Source organism: Pristis pectinata, chromosome 4 (assembly GCF_009764475.1).
Source record: "Pristis pectinata isolate sPriPec2 chromosome 4, sPriPec2.1.pri, whole genome shotgun sequence".
NCBI lineage: Eukaryota > Metazoa > Chordata > Chondrichthyes > Rhinopristiformes > Pristidae > Pristis > Pristis pectinata.
Genome location: NC_067408.1, coordinates 12,430,552 through 12,454,908, shown reverse-complemented (window position 1 = coordinate 12,454,908; position 24,357 = coordinate 12,430,552). Strand labels below are relative to the sequence as shown.

The 24,357-nt window shown below is 42.9% G+C and overlaps 1 protein-coding gene across 3 annotated transcripts in view; it reads right to left on the bottom strand.

Annotated features, from left to right (window-relative positions):
* The window catches only part of arap3 (ArfGAP with RhoGAP domain, ankyrin repeat and PH domain 3), a 197,312-nt gene that overhangs the window by 81,020 nt on the left and 91,935 nt on the right, over nucleotides 1-24,357 (bottom strand). For all 3 annotated transcript variants that reach the window (XM_052014278.1, XM_052014279.1, XM_052014280.1), the window contains one exon: nucleotides 21,349-22,397. In XM_052014278.1, the coding sequence (XP_051870238.1) occupies nucleotides 21,349-22,319 (971 nt within the window). In that variant the 5' untranslated portion in view covers nucleotides 22,320-22,397. The remainder of the gene's footprint in view (nucleotides 1-21,348; nucleotides 22,398-24,357) is intronic.

The window sequence follows — 24,357 nt, the reverse complement described above, 5'->3', positions numbered from 1 at the left end:
CATCCCACCTTGCACCTCCACCAGCCCACTCCCAACCCACCCTTATCCCCTCCTCTGACCTCTCCTTCCGCTCCCCCTCCCTCTCCTCCATCAACCCTTCATCCCACTCTTCACCCCGTACCACTCCCAACCCCTCTCACCCCTTTCCTCTCACCAGCCCAGCCCCTCCCCCCACCCTTCCTCCTCTCACCCCAACTCTAACACCTGCCGGGTCTTCACCATCCCCCCTGATCTCCCCCTCTCTGAGGCTGAGCAGTCTGTTCTCATCAAAGGCCTCACCTTTGCGCCTCTACACCCCCACCTCAACAAATTCCGAGCCGGGCAAGATGCCGAGCTCTTTTTCCGCCACTTCTGCCTCTGTGCCTTCTTCTTCGGTGAGAAGTCCCCTCCCCCTTCTGATGACTCATTCTCCTGCCTCCAGCCCTCTCCTTCCACCTGAACTCCCCCACTGGACCCATTACCTTCCCTGGACCTATTCATAGCCAACTGTTGGCGAGACATCAGCCATATTAACTTTTCTGCTCCCCTCACCTATTCCAACCTCACCCCTTCTGAACGCTATGCTCTCCACTCCCTCAGCACCAACCCTGACATTGTCATCATACTAGCTGACAAAGGTGGTACCGTGGTAGTCTGGCGTACTGACCTCTACCTTGCAGAGGCCAGATGCCAACTCTTGGACACTTCCTCCAACCTACCCCTGAACCATGACCCCACCAGGGACCACCAAGACATTATCTCCTGCACCATTACAGACATCATCACCTCAGGAGATCTCCCCCCCACTACCCCCCCAAGAGCTACCAACATGATAGTCTTGCAAACTAGGACTGCCCGCTTCTATCTTCTCCCCAAAATCTAGAAGGTGGACTGTGCTAGCAGACCTATTGTCTCCGCATGCTCTTGTCCCACTGAGCTCATATCTTTGTACCTGGACACTATCCTGTCCCCCCCCCCCCCCCGGTCCAATCCCTTCCCACCTACGTCCATGACACATCTAGATTCCAGCATCTGCAGTCCTTTGTTTCTCAGCAGCTCAAGGTGGCAGCTCGTTACTGACTTCTCAAGGGCTATTACGGAAACACATCTTGAAGAGTGAATAAATAAACAAAAAGTGCTAACTTTCAAGTGAGATATTAAACCAAAGCTTTTCTGCTCCTGCACATGACATCACTTTGAAAACAAAGTTGATTTATCCCTAATGTTCTAAACAATATTTATGACACAATAAACATTTCTAAAATAACAATTTCACAAAGAGCAATGTAATAATGAGTATTTAATTTGATTCTTTAATAATGGTGATTGAGGAGAAAATATTGACCAGGATACAAGGGATAGTTCCCATGTTCTTCTTCAAAGTGATGCCACCTGAATTTCTTACCCACCTGAGACATGGACAAGTCTTAGTTAAGATGTCACTGTGATGCCCTAGAGTTCGGTTTACATTTTTGTAACTCATAACCTTCAGTTGACCATAACCTTTTGCCTTAATAGTAAACTGAGCCACAACTTTAACTTAAGATGAAGTGCACCATAGTGGGAAGGGATCAGACCCAGGTCTCCCTGTGGCAGGCAAGAATTCTAGTTTTGAAGCACCTTTTCAAGTGAAATCATGAAAGGACATGAAATAAATCTTTTTTTAACTTTGATGTAAACTCTGTTGTACATAGTTGGTATCCAACGGCAGCAGTATTTATAACAATAACCAAATGCATCCCTGCAGCACCAGAAGTACAAAACCAGTTGAGAGTTCATTATAACTGGAAGGGGTAAAGGCGATGACTGTCAGTAGAGGGGTGATGAACACTGCCTCGGCAGCAGAAAGAAAGAATTAATGTGGCGAGGCAGGGGGAGAAGACACAAGAGCCAAGCTTTTTGAAAAGAATCTTTTCAACAGAAACATCGAGAGGGGACAAGTCAAATTTCTTTCGGCAAGAAAGTTCCAATGCTCAATCAAAGCCCTGCTCTATGGAGAAGCTCTGGTGTGCAAAATGTGATATCACATGAGGTCGATTACCACGAGGAAAACAATGTGAAAAATGTGGATTGGTAGCCAGAAATTCCTCTTGACAAAATGCAATTGTCCAATGGTGTGGCTGTAGAAAGAGCAGCTGCAGAGACACAGTACGGTGGATGCCAGCCTCCTGACTAAAGTGCTGGATATGGTTCCTAGGTTCATATGAAGTGAGTCTGTGAAGATTCCACATTTTAAAATATCTCAAAAAAAACAATGTTGTTTTTTTTAATCTAAAAACAGAAGCACCCTCCATCGTTACACAACCAGCCTTTGTATCAGTCTTTTGGTTGTTTTCCTGAAAGTGAAGTTACACAAAGATGCTCTGTGAAGCAGTCCAGCCCACAGTGTGGAAGTAACTTCATCAGTTATGTTGCTAAAATGCTTTACAAATAGGTCTGAGGTAGAGACATATTTATACAGCAGCCTTATGCTCCTACCAACAATGTGGTCCAGATCAGGCCCTTTACCAATAATACACTCCACAATGTATTGCAGCACATTTTAAACTTCACTTAAATGTAGTATAACACACTGTGATTCACTTTATTATTAAAGAATGGCAGAAACTAGCCACAGGCCCAATTTCCTCCTGCATTTTACTGAACGTTTGAGATTTAATAGATTGGTGGGGTTTATGTGGGTATGTACAATTCTCCCCAACATTTGTTTCCCAGGATTCAAATATCAGGATCCGCCTGAGGGACATGCTCCAATTTTAAAAATATTAATAATGGGCCCTCCACTTCAAACCTCCATACACCAAGAGACATTCTCCATCTAGAAAAACAGACAGGTGCTTAGTTCAAGTGCCAACTGGCAATGTTCTTCAGTGAGTCATTATTACTTTTGACCATTTGCCAGTGTATGAGATATGGGGAAACTCCTTACCCAGCTTTAAAGAATGTCAAAATAAACCATATCTCACACCAGATTATCCTTAACCTCTGTTTGGCTCATAGCCCAGAAATACTATAGGTTAGAAAGAGCAGGATCTATCAAAGGATGGCTAAAACTTGTGTTCGTGAGTGAAATAAGAAACACTCAGATGATCTGTCTTGCCAAATTCCCTGCCTGGCTACCAGGTCCACATATCACTGCTGAGCAATTTCTCCAGGCATCTGCAACTCAGTTAGAAATCCACTCAGTTTTCAAGGAGCAGGCAATAGCTCCAGTGTTCCTGCAATGTTCGATGGGTAACATCAAGGTGTCAGAACATATAACCTTCTACAGCTGTTTGAGCCAAACAGAACCCCAAACTGCTTTGCAGAATGTTCAGTATGCAATGGTGACCCTGAGCTTCCAGCTGGCTATCAGTTTAATTCTCCATCTCACTCCCATTTTGACCCTTCTGTTTTAGCTCCTACACTGTTTCATCAAAGCTCAAAGAACAGAATATCATCTTCCAAGCCAGCACGTTATAGCCTTCAGCCATTCAACACACACTTATTTTCATTATCCGGCCTTCCTCTTCACTGACTCTCCTCCTTCAAGGTCCTCCTTAAACCAAGCTTTTCAATGACACTTGATAACCTTTAAGTCATCTCTCAAAAATCCGTTTCTTTGCTTGCCATTCAAGGAGTATTGTTACCGTATATCTGTGAAGCATCTTCAGCTATTTTGCCACACCAACAAGCTGTTATTTTATTATTAAAGGCTACTTTTCATCGCATGAACACTGAGTCACTTCTCTTGATTTGATCTGTTTCCGTCAGTCAACAGCAACAATGCCTTGTTGACAATGACTTCTTCCAAGGACCCTTTCATTTGTTCTCATAGATAACATCTTCAAAAGAGCGACTACAGCCTTCACTCTCTTATCAAGATGACCTTCGAAAATTGACCTTGTGACAGGTGTTGATTTATGGCCAACATGTATTTCCTTTGTATCTGGAACAGGAAATAGTGGTTTGTGAAATATGGTCCAGGCTAATTATCTGCGACGTCTGTTGGACTGGTGATTTGAGACAAGGAAATCACCACCTTCTTCCCTTACATGAGCACCTATCAGTACCCAGCAGATTTATCTACTCCACAAAACTATTTGCTGGTGATCGGCCCGTAACAGGTGTGATCAGCCTCATTCAGGTCCTCTAACAGGAGCCACACAGAAAAAGGTAAGTACAATGACACAAGAAATTCTGCAGATCCTGGATATAGCTGGAGCAATACACAAAAAAAGTACTGGAGGAACTCAGCAGGTCAGGCAGCATCAATGGAGGGAAATAAACAGTTGACGTTTTGAGCCGAGACCCTCCATCAGGAAATACAATAAACAATTGAGTTCCCAGTGTGAGATGTGTGGCATATCACACTTCACTAAACTCTATTTAAGCAACTACTTCTCTCTTCCTTTGCTTTGGTTCAGCATTAAGGCCACTTGAGTTATCCCTCACACATCCAGGTATTTGTACGTACAAGTAGATCTGCACAAACAGTTGCATGCACATACGCAGGGGTCACACCCTGCAGGTGCATGCGACCCTGCATAAGTGCATGCAATGTAATATTCATTGGTGTCACTCCAAGAATCATATCATGTCATCAACTGCACTCAATTTTGCTGCAACATTGCTTCGTGTGTAACTTGCCAAGGAGTCTGGATATCTTTGTGGTGAAAGTCACAATAAGAAGAAAGCTCCCTTGACATTGTATTTCTATTTTGAGTCATAGAGTTACACAGCAACAGGCCCTTTGGCCCAACTCATCCATGCCGACTAAGATGTCTATCCAAGCTAGACCCATTTGCCTGTGTTTCTCTATTCCTCTAAACCTTTTCTATCCATTACTTAATAAAATACCTTTTGTTAGTTTGAATGACTATTTTCCTGTATTGTAACACAGGGGAGGTACTGATGCATGGTGTCAGAAGTGCTGACTGATGAAACTATCAGATTTGGATGCCATACACGAATCAGAATACTTACTGCTGACCTTGATCCCTACCGACTGAAATAACATGGACTCCACCGAGAGACAGTGACCTGAGATAGTGTATGACGAATCAAATAAAGCCTCCAAAGCAGCTAAATTTCCAAGATGATAACCTGTTTAAAGAATGGAAGGGGTGAAAGGAAGAGATCACACTGTAACCTGCTCCCCCGTGTCACTTGCTTTCTTCTCCTGATTAATGCATGCAGACCTGGGCTGAGAAGTGGCAGATGGAGTTCAACCCGGATACAGTAAGTTTGAAGTGATACACTTCGGGAGATCGAATTTGAAGGCAGAATACAAGGTTAATGGCAGGACTCTCAGCAGTATGGAGGAACAGAGGGATCTTGGGGTCCATGTCCATGGATCCCTCAAGTTGCTGCACAGGTCGATAGGGTTGTTAAGAAGGCATATGGTGTGTTGGCCTTCATCAGTCAGGGTATTGAGTTCAAGAGCTGCGAAGTAATGTTGCAGCTCTATAGAACGCTGGTTAGACCACACTTGGGAGTATTGTGTTCAGTTCTGGTCACCTTATGATAGGAAGGATGTGGAAGCTTTAGAGAGGGTGCAGAGGAGATTTACCAGGATGCTGCCTGGATTGGAGAGCATGTCTTATGAGGATCGGTTGAGTGAGCTAAGGCTTTTCTCTTTGGAGAGAAGGGGGACGAGATGTGACTTAATAGAGGTGTACAAGATGATAAGAGGCATAGATCAAGTGGACAGTCAGAGACTTTTTCCCAGGGCAACAATGGCTAACACGAGGGGACATAATTTTAAGATGAATGGAGGAAGATATAAGGGGAACGTCAGGGGTAAGTTTTTTATACAGAGAGTGGCGGGTGCATGGAACGCACTGCCAGCAAAGATTGTGGGGGCAGATACATTAGGGACATTGAATATACTCTAGATAGACACATGAATGATAGAGAAACAGGGGGCTATGTGGTAGGGAAGGGTTAGATAGATCCTAGAGAAGGATAAAATGTCAGCACAACATTGTGGGCCGAAGGGCCTGTACAGTGCTGTAATGTTCTATGTTCTAACGCAGTTCCTCCAACACACACTCAATCATCCCCAGCCCCCAATCACCCAGTTTCTTCCCCCCCCCCCACCTATCTGCCCATTACCCACACACACTCCTCCCACTGAATCCCCACTGTTCCAACCTGCCCACCCCACCTCCCTTATTTGGTTCCATGCTCCACCTTCCTCTCCTATCAGATTCCATCATCTGCAGCCCTTTGTTGCCTCCACCCATCACCTCCCAGCCTCCGTCACTATTTCCACTCCCCCCTCCTCCATCTGCCTATCACCCCCTCCTCACTTGGATCCATCTATCACTTGCCAGCTCTTGCCCCACTCCTTCCCCTCACCTCTTTATTCTGGCTATCTCCCTTCTACTCTGTCAGTCCAGGTGGAGGGTCTCGTCCTCAAACGTCGACTGTCCATTCCCCTCCACAGATGCTGCCTGACCCTGAGTTCCTCCAGTAGTTTGTTTTTTGCTCCAGATTCAAGCATCTAAAGTTTTATGTCCCCAGATCACACTGTGGATCGAACTGTCTGTGGCAGATAACCAAAGTAATTGGTAAACATGTAATTGTATCTCTTTGCCACGAGGTGGCCAAGGATCTGCTTAAGGTGGCCTAATCATTATAGTCAGACTTCTACTTAAGCCATCTTGTCTTCCTCAACACCCTAGCCCAAGGGGTGACATCTTTTACTGGGCAAAGACTGTGTTTACTTAAGTAGTATAGCACAGGAAGAGTGGGCAGGCACGGTAGTGTAGCGGTTAGTGTAATGCTATTACAGTGCTAGAGACCCGGGTTCAATTCCGGTCGCTGTCTGTAAGGAGTTTGTAGGTTCCCCCCGTGTCTGCGTGGGTTCCTCCGGGTGCTCCGGTTTCCTCCCACATTCCAAAGAAGTACAGGTTAGGAAGTTGCGGGCATGCTATGTTGGCACCGGAAACGTGGTGACACTTGCAGGCTGCCCCCAGAACACTCTACACAAAAGATGCATTTCACTATGTGTTTCAATGTACATCTATGTACAGATATCTTATCATATCAATTCCCATCAATCCCACTTTGCTTCTTTAGTTATTTACCTAAACTAAGGGGTAATTTCCAGTTAGCCAATTAACTTAACCACAGTCTGTGGATGTGGGAGGAATCTCAAGTCCCCAGCAGAAACCCAAATAGTCACAGGAAGTACTTGCAAACTCCACACAGACAGCCTCCGAGGTCAGGTCCGAACCCAGGTCGTTGGAGCTGTGAGGTTATGAGTAGATGAAGTGGAATTCTACACCCAACACAGAAAGGCTGCCAGAACCATAAGTACTAAAGAGGGGTAGAAGACAATTGGACATGATTAAAAAAACAGACCCATTACTACAACAGGGGTGTGAAAGACTTGCCACTGCTAAGATGGGGATGGAGTGAGGACAAAGGCCAACACCAGGTGTATCACCAGGCAGACGTGACTCAGAGAACACAAAACATCCCAGACCATATGAAGTCACAGCAAAGAGGGGCATCCATATCGGAGGAACAGGCACCATCACAGGAAGACTATTGGAGAGGCTTGCTTAACAGAGCAGATGTGGGGATACTGAAGGATGGACACCTAACCCAGCTGAGTCAGAACCCCACAGCTCAGCTACAGGACCCAGGAGAACTGCAACCAGTTGGGACCAGTTCTGGAAGGACAGTTGCTCAGTTTAAAGGTCTGGACAACTTTGTGCTAAGGGTTAGATAGATCTTAGAGCAGGATAAAATGTCAGCACAACATTGTGGGCCGAAGGGCCTATACTGTGCTGTACTGTTCTATGTTCTATGTATAGCACCGAACAGTTATGTTATGTGACTTTTTTTTATTTCTTTCGTCATTAAAGGAGGGATACTAACATCAGTCGATATCATTTGAAAAATTATATCATGTGATCAGCTGCTCCCAACATTGTTGTAATATTGTCATCTGTAAAACTTACCAGGCAGTCTGTCTGTCTCCGTGGAGGAAGCCACAGCAAGAAGAATGCTAACCTGACATTAAGTCTTTCTTTGAGATAACAAAGTACCATAGTTACTTTGAACTTCCAGTATCTTACACAGAGAGAGAAAAAGACAGAAACTGTGACAAGTAACATCGTCACAAATTACTCATTTACACCATTGCAAAATTTTCAATGCTTAAGTGGAAAAATCTGTGCTCCAGCAAAATAAAACTGCAATATAAACCCCACCCCCCATGTGTATTTATGTGACTATTATGACATTGTTAGCTTCCTAATTAAAAGGTATTTATATGTATAATGACACAGGAGGAGGCCATTCATACCAGCACCGAGGGGCACAATCTCATCTGTCTCATTCCTTCTCTCATTTCCCCGTAAACCCTGCAAGCTCACTTTCTCTCGCACACTTGCCCATCAACTTCACTTTGATTATTTTTGCTGTTCACTAAGTTGTTGTAATTTACAGAAGCCAATTAACCTCCCAGTGTGCCTTTGGGAAATGGAAGGAGACTGGAGCACCCGTAATTAGCACATTATCACCGAACAACAACATTTCAGGCCAAAGGCCCTTTGTCAGAACGAAGTGTTGACCTGAAACATTAACTCTTGTTTCCTTTTCCAGAGATGGTGCCTAATTTGTTGGGTGCTTCCTGTGTTTTGTTTTTACTTATTATCCACCAGCCTGTTCCAGATATCTGCAATGTTACCATCACAAAGAGGCAGAATGAGTGACCTGCCAATGGCGGTTTCTTACCCAGCAGTAACAGTTACAATGTGCGCCCTCTGGCAAAGCCCCATTGACCCTGCTGAATACTTAATGGCATCCAGCACTTTCTCACTCCAGAACATCCCATGATGTGCTCGACTGATTGGTGCATTGTTCTCAAACCTACTGATAATACCAGCATTAAAGGCAAATTGCCCAAAAATTTGTTCTTCAACTCGATAAGCAATGCTGACACCTAAACTTGTTTCATTGTAAAATATTCCCTTTATGAGTTCTGCCTTTATACCTTATATGAACACATCAAAGTGATTTATAAGCTACATTATGAATTAATGCATAGTACATTCAGTGTTAAATCCATGACCTTAATTTGATCATATCCTTAAGTTTCAAGTGTAATCAGCTTTTCTGTAAAGTTTGAATACAATTTTGTTTCAACAAAGTATTCAATCGCAGCTCCTGCTTTGTTGATAACGTTAATCTGTTCAATCTTTCATCGTCCTTTTAAGTGAACAGAATGAATCATATCCATCTTTCAGTACAAACCACCACTAGATCTACAGATTTAACATCCCTAAAGGGTGCTACTATATAATTAATCCTACGAACAAACACAAGGATAACTTTGTGATAACGCTAGGCGGAAAGTAAACACATGCATTTGGTCAATAAAACCACATCTGATATCTTCACACAGCAATACACAAAGTGTTGGAGGAACTCAGTGGGTCAGGCAGCGTCTATGGAGGGAAATGGACATTCCTCTAGTGCTTTGTGTGTTGCTCCAGATTCCAGCATCTGCAGTCTCTTGTGTCTCCATTTTGATATCTTCAGCATGGGTATGAGGCAGTGAGGTGGACTTTGCTGTGTGGGGGCGAGTATTGTTAAGGGATGTGATGGGGATGGAGAGGCCTGGGACAAATGTTGGTGCCCACCCTGTCACCACTTCATTAAGAGTTATGGTGCATTAACTGCACATATCCCAGATCAGTAATCACATTGAAAAAAAGTCTTTGTAGACCTGCTTGGTTGAATTATTGCTGGTTTCAAGATACACTTTCAATCCACTACTATCTTGTAAGTAAACAAGTTTTTTCAAGCTGTTTCCATGATTATCCTCCCCTAAAGTCTCAGCGTGAGCCAGAGATTTGTTCATTCCCAAGGTCTCACAGCCAGAGGCCGCTCAACTCTGACCCTCCATCTGCTCAACAAATTGCCTCCAACAATCCGCCCGACCCACACGCTCCTTCCTGATCATCTGCACAAACAACTCTCTCAATCCTCTCTATGAACCAACTGCTCCTCTGAAGTGCTCCCTACAATCCCCATCCCTCCCTCTCTTTCTGCCCCACAGTAAATAAGATGTTTCTTCCCTTGTACACAGCTACTGAGGGGATGTACTGAGGGGATATGGAAGCTATGAAACTTGTGTCATTATTACTGCACCTACTATAATGGAGCTCTGGAGTGGACTTAATTATATCTCCACTTAAATGGGTAGAAATTTGGGTAAACTATCTCGATGGCACAAGGTCCTCCCTATCCAATTTTCCTTTACTTGCTTGCTAAATCTGGAAAAAAAAATTTAAATGGCTTTTTACCAAAGGTATGAATGGCCAAGCCATTGAGGGCAACAGAGAGCTAAAATCTTTTTGCTACCTCTCCATCTTCCCCCTTTGCAGTTGGACTTTATAGATACAGGGTCCTTGGGAATATAAGTGCCCTTCTTTAAGGAAATTTAATCTCTAGTTTAGAGCCAACATGAAAGTAATTCCCTCCTTGCCTTGGCAAGTGATTGGATAATGAAAGTCAAATTAAAGCATCAGACATACCGAGTTTTCTTATATGTGATGTTGATTGTTAGGTTTCACACAATACTAGGCTGAGTATGATTCTCAGCTGCCCACCCCTCATGCCATGTCCATCCTCTCACCCTGCCAACCCCACTCATCCACATATCCCTCATAACAGGGAGTTGGAGGCCACCAGTGCAAAATGACATGTATTATTTCAGTCAATGATCTTATGGTGAAAAATAAATGATATATGTGACAATTCAGCAAAAATTTCATCTCCAGATTAGGCAAAGCCCAGATGGCAAATGGAGGTATAAACCTGCATAATGTGTCACCCTTCTCCTTCCCAGATTTTGATCCTTGTTTGGACAATCTCTGCCTCACAGTGGATGGGTAAGACACTTGAAGAAGGGGAGGGGAGCTGAGGGCAGGGCTTATATACTCGTTCTCTCCCCCTGGTGTGCATACTCCCCCAGGCAGATATTCCATTCCATTGAAAAACAGAAGCTTGAAATCCCACACCACCAGGTTCGAGAACAGCTACTTCCCTTCAATCATTCAGTTCTTGAACCAACCTGCACAACCCTAATCACTATCTCAGTATAGCAACACTATGAACACTTTGGACTACAATAGACTTTGTTTTTCTTTTGTTCTAGTTGTGTCCTTTCTTGTAAAAATTGTTTAATTTATGCTAATTTATATTTTTCTTGTGAATGTTGTTTATCTGATGCTATGTGCCTGTGATGCAGCTGCAAGTAAGTGTTTCATTGCACCTGTGTATACATGCATATGACAATAAATTTGACTCTGACTTTGGTGCTGTTTGTAAAGCTACATTCATATATTCAGGTAGCCTATGAAACAGAAGCAGCTGTACCCAATTCCCAGTGGCGCTGGTAAATATTAGCTTGAGGAAACTGTGAGGGAGCTCTGCCTACACGAGGTGCAGAGATATCCTAGTGGCCATCCTTATTGGACTACTATAGCTGAGAAGATGAAAAGATACATCTACAGAGAGACACAATGCTGTTGATGAAGAGGAGGTACCAGAAACCCTTGCTGCACTTAAAAGTGAATATATCAACTGATCCAGATCTAAAGTTGCTGAGAAAATTAAGGCAGAAAACTGCAGAGGCCTTTGTCATAATCTTCCAAAAATCGATAAGTTAGGGTCGGTGCTTTAAATCTGGAAAACTGCAAATGTCCAAAAAAGGTTGCAGAGATAAACCCAATAACCACACGCTAGTCAGTTTAACTGTGGTGGTGGGGAAAATTCTACAAACATCCTAACGACAGAGAAAGGGTTAGTCATTGGTGCAAATGCCAGTAGGGATTTATTGAGGCAAATCATGTCTTGCCAACTTGACAATATTTTGTGAAGAAATCATAGAGAGGATAAATATGTTGACATATTTTTATAAAGACTTCAAAAGGTATTGGATAAAGTCCCATACAATCGGCCTGAAATCAAGATTGAAGGCCGTGGAAGAAAAGGAAACAGAAAGCAGTGGTGAAAAATTGCTTTTTAGACTGGAGGGAAATATGCACTGTTTCCCCAGGTTTTGTTTTTATTTATTCATTTATCCAGGATCTGGGCATCACTGGCAAAGGCAGCATTTAATGCCTCTCCCTAATTCCCCATGGGAAATGGGACTAGCTCAAGTAGAAAACTTGGTCAGCATGGTCAGCAAGTTGACTCTGGGAAGGCAGTGGTGAGCCGTTGGACTTCTGGTGTAAATACCATAACACCATAACACATAGGAGCAGAATAAGGCCATTTGGCCCATTGAGTCTGCTCCGCCATTCGATCATGGCTGATTTATTTTTCCCTCTCAACCCCATTCTCCTGCCTTCTCCCCTTAACCTTTGATGCCCTTACTAATCAAGAACCTATCAACCTCTGCTTTAAATATACCAAATGACTTGGCCTCCACAGCATCTGTGGCAATGAATTCCACAGATTCACCACCCTCTGGCTAAAGAAATTCCACCTTATCTCTGTTCTAAAAGGACATCCTTCTATTCTGAGGCTGTGCTCTCTGGTTCTGGACTCGCCCACTACTGGAAACATCCTCTCCACGTCCACTCTATCCAGGCCTTTCAATATTCGGTAGGTTTCAATGAGATCCGCCCTCATCCTTCTAAACTCCAGTGAGTACAGCCCCAGAACCATCAAACGCTCCTCATACATTAACCCTTTCATTCCCGGAATCATTCTTGTAAGCCTTCTCTGGACCCTCTCCAATGCCAGCACATCCTTCCTTAGATATGGGGTTAAAAACTGTTCATGATACTCCAAATGTGGTCTGACCAATGCCTTATAAAGCCTCAGTATTATATCCTTAATTTTATAATCTAGTCCGCTTGAAATGAATGCTCACATTGCATTTGCCTTCCTTACTACCGACTCAACCTGCAAGTTAACCTTTAGGGAATCCTGCACTGGGGCTCCCAAGTCCCTTTGCACCTCCGATTTCTGAATTTGCTCCCCGTTTAGAAAATATTCTACACCTTTATTCCTTCTACCAAAGTGCATGACCATATACTTCCCTGCGCTGTATTCTATCTGACACTTTGTTGCCCATTCTCCCAACCTGTCCCACTGAGTCTGCTCCGCCATTCGATCATGGCTGATCTCAACACTACCTGCCCCTCCACCTATCTTTGTATCATCTGTAAACTTGGCCACAAAGCCCTCAATGCTTCATCCTTCACTAACATATAACGTGAAAAGTAGTGGACCCAACACTGACCCCTGCGGAACACCACTAGTCACTGGCAGCCAGCCAGAAAAGGCCTCCTTTATTCCCACTCTTTGCCTTCTACCAGTCAGCCAATCTTCTATCCATACTAGTGCCTTTCCTGTAATACCATGGGCTCCTATCTTGTTTAGCAGCCTCATGTGTGGCACCTTGTCAAAGGCCTTCTGAAAATCCATGCAAACAACATCCACTGACTCTCCTTTGTCTATCCTGTCTGTTACTTCCTCAAAGCATTCCAACAGATTTGTCCAGCAAGATCTCTCCTTAAGGAAACCATGCTGACCTTGGCCTATTTTATCATCTGCTTCCAAGTACCCTGAAACCTCATCCGTAATAATGGACTCTTACACCTTACCAGCATCTAGAAGTCAGGTTAACTGGCCTATAATTTCCTGTCTTTTGCCTCCGTCCTTAAAGAGTGGAGTGACATTGATGATTTTCCAGCCCTCTGGAACCATTCCTGAATCTAGTGATTCTGGAAAGATCACTACTAATGCCTCCACAATCTCTTCAGCTACCTCTTTCAGAATCCTGTGGTGTAGTCCATCTGGTCCAGGTGACTTATCTACGACCTTTCAGTTTCCCAAGCACCTTCTCCTTAGTAATAGCGACTACACTTACTTCTGATCCCTGACTCTCTCGGATTTCTGGCATGTTGCTGGCGTCTTCCACAGTGAAGACTGACACAAAGTTTTTAGTTTGTTCACCATTTCTTTGTTCCCCATTACTACCTCTACAGCGTCATTTTCCAGTGATCTGATGTTCACTCTTACGTCTCTTTCACTCTTCATATATCTGAAAATACTTCTGGTATCCCCTTTTATATTATTGGTCTGCTTACCTTCATATTTCATCTTTTCTCCCCTTATTGCTTTTTAGTTGCCTTCTGTTGGTTTTTTAAAAGCTTTCCAATTCTCTAGCTTCCCACTAATTTTTGCAATATTGTATGCCCTCTCTTTTGCTTTTATGCTGTCTTTGACTTCCTTGGTCAGCCATGGTTGCCTCATCCTCCCTTTAGAATTCTTCTTCTTCTTTGGGATGAACTGATCCTGTGTCTTCTGAATTACTCCCAGAAACTCATGCCATTGCTGCTCTACCATCGTCCCTGCTAGGGTTCCCGTCCAATCAACTTTGGCCAGCTCCTCTCTCATGCCTCTGTAGTTAGCTTTACTTAACTGTAATACCGATACATCCGATTTTAGCTTCTTCCTCTCAAACTTTAGGGTGAATTCTATCATATTATGATCACTGCCTCCTAAGGGTTCCTTTACCTTCAGCTCCCTAATCAAATCTGGTTCATTGCAGAACACCAAATCCAGAATTGCCTTTTCCCTACTGGGCTCAACCACAAGCTGCTCTGAAAAGCCATCTCGTAGGCATTCTACAAATTCCTTCTCTTGGAATCCAGTACCATCCTGATTTTCCCAATCTACCTGCATATTGAAATCCCCCATCACCACCATAACATTGTCCTTTTTACATGCCATTTCTATCTCCTGTTGTAATTTATACTCCTCATCCAGGCTACTATTCGGAGGCCTGTATATAATTCCCATCAGGGTCTCTCTACCTTTGAAGTTTCTTAACTCTACCTATGAGGATTCTACATCTTCTGATTCCATGTCACTTCTTCATAAGGATTTGATTTCATTTCTTACCAACAGAGTCCCCCTATCCCCTCTGCTACTTCCATGCCACTAAGTAAGGAGATTTACAATTTAGGTCTGGCGATGGTGGAGGAACAAGTGCAGAAGAGATTTAATTACATGATTCCAGAGATAAGGTTATAAGGACAGGAGAACTGTGGTTGTGCTCCTTGGAACAGACATGATTGTGGGGGGAAATCAGAAAAGATTTAGACAATATAAATGGATAGAAAATGTGCCCATTGACAGAACGGCCACAAACCAAAGGATACAGGAATGAAGGTAGATGGTAAAAAAAAGCAAAAATTTATGCAGCAAGAGATTAGGGTCTGAAATGCACTGTCAGGGATCGTAATGGAGGCAGATCCAATTGTAACATTCAAAAGGAAGCTGGATAAGTATCCGAAAGGAAAGAATGAATGGGGAAAGGGGAAGTGTGTGGGAGCAGCAGGACTGCCCTTATCTGGAGCCAGATATGTTGAGGGGGGCCTCCTTCTGTGCGGAACCCATGCTGCAATTCTGAAAGATCCAAAGGTCCGCAGCATCTTACCAGACATGGTCCTGGAAAGAGTTCAGGTAGCAAAAGGCAGATAGCAGCAACCATTGCTGGAAAAGGGCCCAGATGCATCAAGACAGCTGTGGCTCAGATAGCAATGGTGGAACCAGCTGCCTGCTGTCACTCTCCTGCCAGCTCATCACTGGTTGAATCAAACATTTTTGCACAGTTGTTCCATTGTGTGACAAAGGATAAGCAGGCTATTGGATTGATACAGTGCCTCTCACAAACTAAAGATGTCCCAAAGCACTTTACAGTTGATGAATTCCTTTTAGGAGTGGCCCAAATTGTTGTAATGTACACAAGAACACCAGAAAACAGGAGCAGGAGTAGGTCTCTCGTCCCCTTAAGTCTGCCTTGCCATTCAATATGATCGTAGCTGATCTATGCTGGCCTCAATTTCTCTTCTGTGTCGGTTCCCATAACCCTCAATTCCTCGATCTTTCAAATATTTATCTATCTCCACCCTAAATATATCCAATGATCTAGCTTCCACTATCCTGAGGGGCAGAGAATTCCAGAGATTCATTGCCCTCTAAGGGAAGAAATTTCTCTGCACCTCAGTTTTAAATGACCAGCCCTTTACTATGTGGCTAGCCCCTTACTATGAGCCCCTTGTTTGTGACTCTTCCACGAGTGAAAACATTTACCCTGTCAAATGCCTTTTGGAAATCTATACTGCATCTACCAATTCCCCACTGTCACTTCTCCCCGTCACAACTTCAAAGAATTTGAGCAAATTTGACAAACTTGATCTTCCTTTCATAAAACCACATTGACTAGGCTTAATTATATTCAGTTTTGGGAAAGGATTAGCTCAATCCTCTTTGATTATTGACTCCAGCATCTTGCCATCAGTAGATGTTAAACTAACTGGCCTTCTTTCTTCCTCTTTATTTGAACAAGGGAATTCCATTGGCTGTTTGCCAATCTTCTGGTACCTTCGCTGAATTTTGATCGCTTTCTACTGAAGCTTCTATCCCGCTGTTATAAGACTATTGAACGGTCCCTTAGTACGATAAGATGGACTCTTGACCTCACAATCTACCTTGGTATGGCCCCACACCTTCTTGTCTCCCTGTACTGCACTTTCTCTATAACTGTAACACTTTATTCTGCATTCTGTTATTGTTTTCCCTTATACTACCTCAATGCACTGAATTGATGAAATGATCTATATGGCTGGCATGCAAAACAAAGTTTTTTTACTGTACCTTGGTACATATTGACAATAATGAACCAATTTACTATTTAGCGAGTTCTGAAAAATTTCAATCAATGGGTCCATGATCTCTGTCACCACTTCCTTTTTAAACATTGGGTGCTGGTCATCAGGTCATGGTGATTTGTCTGCCTCTAGCCCCATGAGTTTCTTTTAGATTTTTTCCCTTGTCATTGGGATTTTTAGAAGTTCCTCTTTGTTGTTTGAAATTAGCCCCTCTGTTATTTTAGGGATATTTGCAGTATCTTCCATGATGAATTCCCAGGCAAAAACTGATTTAATATATCTTTCATTTCTTTGTTTCCTATTATTAATTCACCGGCCTCTGGAAGTCCCGCACCAACCTCAGCTGCCTGTTTCCTATTTATATATTCATGAAAACTCTTACTGTTTGCTTGATATTACAGACAGGTTTTCTCTCAAAATCAAATTTCTCCCTTCTTATGAGCTTTTTATGAGCTAGCCACTATGCTACCGTGCCACCCCATCTTTTAAATGAGTATCTTTTAAATGATATTATTGTACCTGCCTCGACCACTTCCTCTGGCAGCTTGTTCCATATACTGACTACCCTCTGTATGAAGAAGTTGCCCCTCAGGTCCCTTTTAAATCTTTCCCTTCTTACCTTAAACTTATGCCTTCTAGTTTATGATTCCCTTTCCCTGGGAAGAAGATGGTGTGCATACACCCTGTCTAAATCCTTCATGATGTTATACACCTCTTATAAGATCACCCCTCAGTCTCCTACAATGAATAAAGTCCTAGCCTGCCCAACCTCTCTCTCTGTTTCAATACCCACCACCATTCATCTACTGACCTGCTTACTTTGCCAGTCCACCTAAGAGGACAACCCCATCCTACCAGTTTAGTTACCCTTATTCAAGTTGAAAACAGTGTTGTGGTCTTGTGGTATTCACTCTCAAACTGCACCTTAAATTCTATCATTTTGTGGCCACTAACTCATATGGGATCTTAAACACAATGAACAAGTCTAAAGCAGCCTGTTTCTGGGTAGGTTCCATTAAATACTGTTCTAAGAAGCAATCTCTGATGCACTCCACAAATTCCTCTTCTGCAATGCACTTGCTAGTTTGGCTTGTCCAATCAATATGTAGATTAAAATCTCCTGTTCAGTTGCAGTTCCCTTCAAACATGCCCCGGATATTTCTCCATTTATGCTCTGCCCTATCAAGATGTCACACTTTGAGGGCCTAAAGATGAATCCCACTCGTGTCTTCCTTCCCCTGCTATTCATGATTTCAACCCAAACTGATTCTGCATTATTATCCACTGCCTCTACACCACAGCTCAATATCGGTCTGATACACTCCTTGATTAATAAGACTACCCCATCTCCTTTCCCTTATGGCCTGTTTTTTTTTTGGGACACTGTATAACCTGGAATATATGTTGCAACCACATCTCTGTAAAAGCTATTAGATGATACAGGTCCTCCCCAGGTTACAACAGAGTTCCATTCCTGTGAACAGCTCGTAACCTGAATAGTTCGCAAGTTGGAAATGTGGCCACGAAGTGAGCTCCCACATGAAAGATGATTCCTGCAGCAGCTGGCAGAGCCATCCTGCCAGTCTCCCAAACACTCGTTCTTATGAATGGGCTGTACATAAGTCAGGTGTTTGGCAAGCTGAGGAGGACCTATACTCATATGTTGCTATCTGAGCTGTCAACCCAACTATCTTATTGCAAATGCTACTTGGGAAATGTTCCTACCTATTTGTACAGCAGGATGCTATAATCAGCAACATGTAAATGACCAGACAACTGGTTGTCACTGGACGATGGTCGAGGAATAAATATTGGCCACAGCAGTGGGAGAACTACCCTTGTCATCTTCCTCTGCTGATATAGGATCTTCAACATCCAGCTGAGAGGTTGTGTGGGGTCTCCCATGGCATACACTCTCCTAGTACTGCATTGGAGAATCGGCCCTTCTTAAGTGCTTATAACTCTGGAGTGGGACTTGAACAACAACTTTAAGTAATTCATCGTTGTACTAAAGTTCCTTCCCTCCCAAAAATGGTTCTGTTGTACTGAGTTAAGTGTCCCATGTTTTGGTATTTTTTTTCTTACACAAAACACAAAAAAAAAAGTTGAATCATTATATCCTGTTGTAACCAAACCAGTTAATCTACTTCCTTTTTAAAAGTAACGGCAATTGTCTCCTCAGCTGGTAGACTGAACAAAATGGGCAGTAAAGTAGTTCTCACAAATTATTAATTTAATTGGAAGCATCCAATGACTTCTAACTGGCTGCAAGTTTGGATGCCTGGTCACTGAAGGGATTAAAGAGAAATAGAACTTTTACATGTGAAATCTAAACCAGGGATGAATTACATTAAAGGGGAAATACTACTTAAAACAAGCAATAAAGAGTTACAGATGGAAGTCTGATGTGGAGCCATTCAATGCTTTGCATGTGTAGGATTCTTTACATGCATATTAAAAGAACATTGCTGGAAGTATTCAGCAGGTCAGGCTGTGTGGAAAGATGAACAGTTAACATTTCAGGGCAATGCCCTTATATGCGAGCATAGATACTAAATAATAAGTTTTCATATCAGATTGCAAACATCTGCATTTTTCGATGAGGAGGCTTACAGAAGTCAGATAGATTGGCTGGTTGAGTGGTGTCACAACAATAACCTTGCACTCAATGTCAGAAAGACCAAGGAACTGATTATGGCCTTCAGGAAGGGGAAGTTGGGAGAACACACACCAGCCCTCACTGAGGGGTCAGCGGTGGAGAGGGTGAGCAGCTTCAAGTTCCTGGGCGTCAATATCTCAGGAGATCTATCCTGAGCCCAACACATCAATGCAATCATGATGAAGGCGTGCCAGCACCTCTACTTTGTTAGGAATTTGAGGAGATTTGGTATGTTATCTGATCTTATCTATCTTATATTACCAAAGACTCTTACAAATTTCTATAGATGCACAGTGGAGAGCATTCTGACTGGTTGCATCACAGCCTGATATGGAGCCTCAAATGCACAGGATCGCAAGAGGCTGCGAAGTGTTATAGACTCAGCCAGCTCCATCATGGGTACAACCCTCCCCACCATCAAGGACATCTTCAAGAGGCGGTGCTTCAAGAAGGGGGCATCCATCATTAAGGACCCCTGCTATCCAGAACATGACCTCTTCTCATTACTACCATGAGGGAGGAGGTACAGGAGCCTGAAGACCCACACTCAATGGTTTAGAAACAGCTTCTTCCCCTCTGCCATCAGATCCATGAACCCATGAACACTAACTCATTATTTCTTTTTTTGCATTATTTATTTTTGTAATTTATAGATTTTTTATGTCTTTGCACTGTACTGCTGCCACAAACAACAAATTTCATGTCATGTGTCAGTGACAATATACCTGATTTTGATTCTTCAGTAACTCTGATAACTAGACAAGGAACTCAGATGAGACTGCCCAGAGTGATCTGACAGTCAACAGACATAAAAGAATTCACCGGTCTCTGTTGGAGCTGAACCATGCATTTTATGGGTGAGAGAGCTTCATGGAATTGTTCTTCAAATCATGATTGATCTTGTCAAGTGCGAGATGATACATTTTGGAAAGTCAAATAGGGGTAGGACGTATACAATAAATGGTAGAGTGCTTAGGAATGTTGATGGACAGTGAGACCTGGGGGTTCAAGACCACAGTTCCCTGGAAGTGGCAACACAGGTAGGTAAGGTGGCGAATAAGACATGTGGCATGCTTGCCTTCATAGATCGGGGCATAGAATATGAATGTTGGGATGTTATGTTGCAACTTTACAAAATACTAGTCAGGCAGAACTTGGGGTATTAAGTACACAGCACTGGAGAAGGGAACACCTTTTTAGTTGTGCTTGGTGTTTAACATGCGTCGTCCCATCACATTTTGGTTTATTATAACAGAAACAAAAAGAAAAATGTTTCAATGGGGCAGTCTTACCTTTCCTTTGATGAAAGTGCTGATATATCAGGTTGGGTCACAGCAGGTCGGAGGTGTGGGACAGGTCTCCTTCCCACAGATTTCAACACAGCACTTGGAGTATTTACCACACAATAAGGACATGATTGTGCTGCAGATACTGCTGAGAAGATTCACCAGAATGTTGCCTGGATCGGAGGACTTCAGTTGTGGGGAGAGATTGGATAGGCTGGGCTGGTTTTCTGTGGAAGGTTGGAGGCTGAGGAGTGACCTTATAGAGATATATAAGATTATAAGAGGAAAAGATGGGGTAGATAGTCTAAAGCTTTTTCCCAAGGTAGGTGTGTTCAAAACAAGGGGAAATAGGTTTAAGGTAAGAGGAAGGAGTTTCAAAGTAAGTTTTTTTTTGCACAGAAAGTTGTTGATATCTGGAATGCACTGCCAAAGGAGGTGGTGGAATCAGGTACAATCATTATATTTAAGATGCAATTGGACAGGCACTCGAGTGGGCAAGGCATAGTAAGATATGGTCCTAATGAGGGCAAATAGGATCCATGTAGTTGGGCAAAAGGTCAACATGGATGTGAAGGAAGTCCTGTAGCACAACTCTCTGACTCTACTAAGGCTGGAGAAGGGAACACCTTTTTAGTTGTGCTTGGTGCTTTAACATGCATGTTCCCATCACATTTTGGTTTATTATAACAGAAGCAAAAAGAAAAATGTTTGAATGGGGCAGGCTTACCTTTCCTTTGATGTAAGTGCTGATATATCAGGTTGGGTCACTGGAGGTGGGAGGTGTGGAACAGGTCTCCTTCCCACAGATTTCAAGCCTGAAATTGAGAAGGAATGGCTTCGATTCCTCTCAGGCAAAGTCTCCACTGTAGTGTAGAGCTCATTGCTAACCATTTTCCCAGTAAATGTCGCGTCGAACAAAGGCATCTGGGGAAGCGAGTGTGAGGAAACTCTGGAGAGAGGATGCGTGTCCTGTAAGTTTTCAACAGACTTGGAGATGGAATTCACAAACTTTGATCCTGATGGATCATATTCAGACCTGCTTATTGGACCTGGCACAGCAAAATTAGCAGGAGGTTGTCCACGGTTGATGCGTGGTGGAACAGGAGGGACCATCTCCTCTTCCTTTGCAACCATTTCCCAAGCTGGAGACCCGACTGTGTTTTCTCCACCTGGCATCTGTTCCTTCTCAATCAATTCAGGCCTTTCCATATAGGGTTCATCAGGAGAAAACACTTCCTGCTTCTCATGATTTGGACTATGTGTTGATGCTGATCCAATTTCCGTCTGAGATTTGAGGCTTGATGACTGTTTATTCAGCAATGTCCGTGGCCTGGGAATGGGTTTTACCACTGCTTCCTCTGGTTCGACAACTTCATTCCCACTGATGTTATCTTTCCAATCACCAACAGTGCTTGATCTCTCCAATGTTTGCTCTTTCTCACCAGCACAATGGCCCAGGGCTGTATTTGGAAGCTCATCACATGACAGTGTCAAGCTACTCTGCTGTGCATATTTTAAGATCCGCTTCCGATGCCCAGTAGCTGTGATGCCAATCTGAAGAAGCGTGTCATTGTTAAAATGTACAGAGTCCTTGGATGTGTAAAATCCATTCTGGACAAAATTCTCTCTGTATTTTTCCAAATGGATAGTAGACAGCCAGTCTCCAATATCACACCCTTCTTCACTTTGTGATGCCATAGCACCCTAGCTGAATCTGTTTTCTCTCATTGGATGGACAGTAAAATGGGTCCATCAGTAAGAAGCAAACCCAGGCATCTGAAACAAAAGACCAAACTATTAAAATGAAATTCAAACAAGTTCTATTCTGTACAGGCAAGCTTTCAGTTTTTAGTTCAATACAATTGCTGTTTGAAGCAGATTGTAATGCTGAAAGAAATATTTATTTGTCAAAACAAAACTGAACTCTCTTTGACAAACAGCCACAGCAATTCTTTGCCTTAATTTGAGAAACCAAGGCAAAAGAAAAGACTAAAATATGATCCTGATGCAGGGTTTCAACCCGAAATGTCAGCAATTCCTTTCCCCCTACAGATGCTGCTCGACCTGCTGAGTTCCTCCAGCAGATTGTTTTTTGCTCAAGGATTAAAATATGATGGCAATCAAAGTTGAAACATATAGGAGAAAAGATTAAATAAATCAAGAGCAGAGGTGAAAGCAAGCCAGGAATAACACACTGGTAGGAACGTGGCTGATGCAATGAATACAAATGGGTTAAGTCGGCAATGTTGGTAATATGACCTTACTGGTCAGAAATTCATATTACTTTCATTCTAATCAAGAGATTTTAGAGAGACCAGATAGAGTTTTTGACAGACTGTAAATAAGTAAATAAGAAGAGTATCTAGGAGTATCACAGTTTTCTGATATTTGGGAATGCAAATAGGAAAAATTGTGGAGTCCTGATTTTCATAGTGATCAGAAGAGTTAGGGATTAGAAACGCTCTATGTAAACACTGTAAAAACAGCAAAGTTTAGAAGCAAATTCCTTCAGAGCCTTGCATGATCTCAGGACATTCCACGCACCTACACGGTCAAGGATTTTGAACTGCATAATTGCTATAACATGGGATACACAGCAGCCAATTTGCACAGAGCAAGTTCCCACAGGGAGCAATGTGATAATGAATTTTAGTGACTTCATTTTGCAATGATTATTGGATTTAGACACAAACAGAAGTAAGTTAAGCAAGTAACATTATGACTTAAAAATAGAGATTGAAGGTTGAAGATAAGAGAAGGATCATATTCAATGATTTTTCTTTTCTTTGTGTGCTGACTTGTATTATACAGCTTCACCATACAGAGCACAAAGTTTACCAGAAGCATTGGATCATTGCCATATAATGTTGGCATTTTGGAACCATAAAAGTTCTCTCCCTTTCATGCTTTTACTTATTAATGTATTAGAACTTCATCAGTTTAAATCTTTTCACCAAATTTTAAAAGCACAAGAATCTTTTTTTTCCCCTTCCAAATGCTACACCCTAATTCGGAGTTACTGCAAACCTCACATGGAATCAAGCATCTGAATTAGACTTGTATTTTAGAGCACACACACAGAGCTGCCTCAGAACACATCATGGCAACTATAACTCGCAGAATCATTCAGCACAGAAGGAGACCATTCAATTCACCAATCCTCAGAGTCAAAGGGTACAGCAAGTCCAAGCCAACCATCAAGCACCAATTTACACATCCCATTTTTATTCTTCCTATATTCCTATCAATCTTGCCACCCCACCCACCTCCCCCCCCCCCCTCAGCTTCTACTATTCGCCTACATACACAGGGCAATTTACAGTGGTCAGTTAACCTACCAACCCACACAACTTGCAAATGTGGAAGGGAACCAGAGCACCCGGAAGGATCCCGGAACCTGGAAGACACAGTCATAGGGAGAATGTGTAAACTCCATGCACTTTGCATTGGAGGTCAGTATTAAACCTGGATCACTGGAGCTGTAAAGCTGCTTGGAGATATAAGAGACTGCAGATGCTGGAATCTGGAGCAAAGAACAAACTGCAGGAGGCTCCATCAACTACGGTAGAGGGGAAGCCATACTTCCTGAAGAAGGAGGACATTTCAAAAGTCTCAGAGTGGGAAGCTTCATCTTGAGAACAGATGCAGCAGAGACTGAAGAACTCAGAGAAAGGGTTGGCATACTTACAGGAGAATGGGTGGAAGGAGGTGTCGCCCAGGTAGATATTGTCTAACT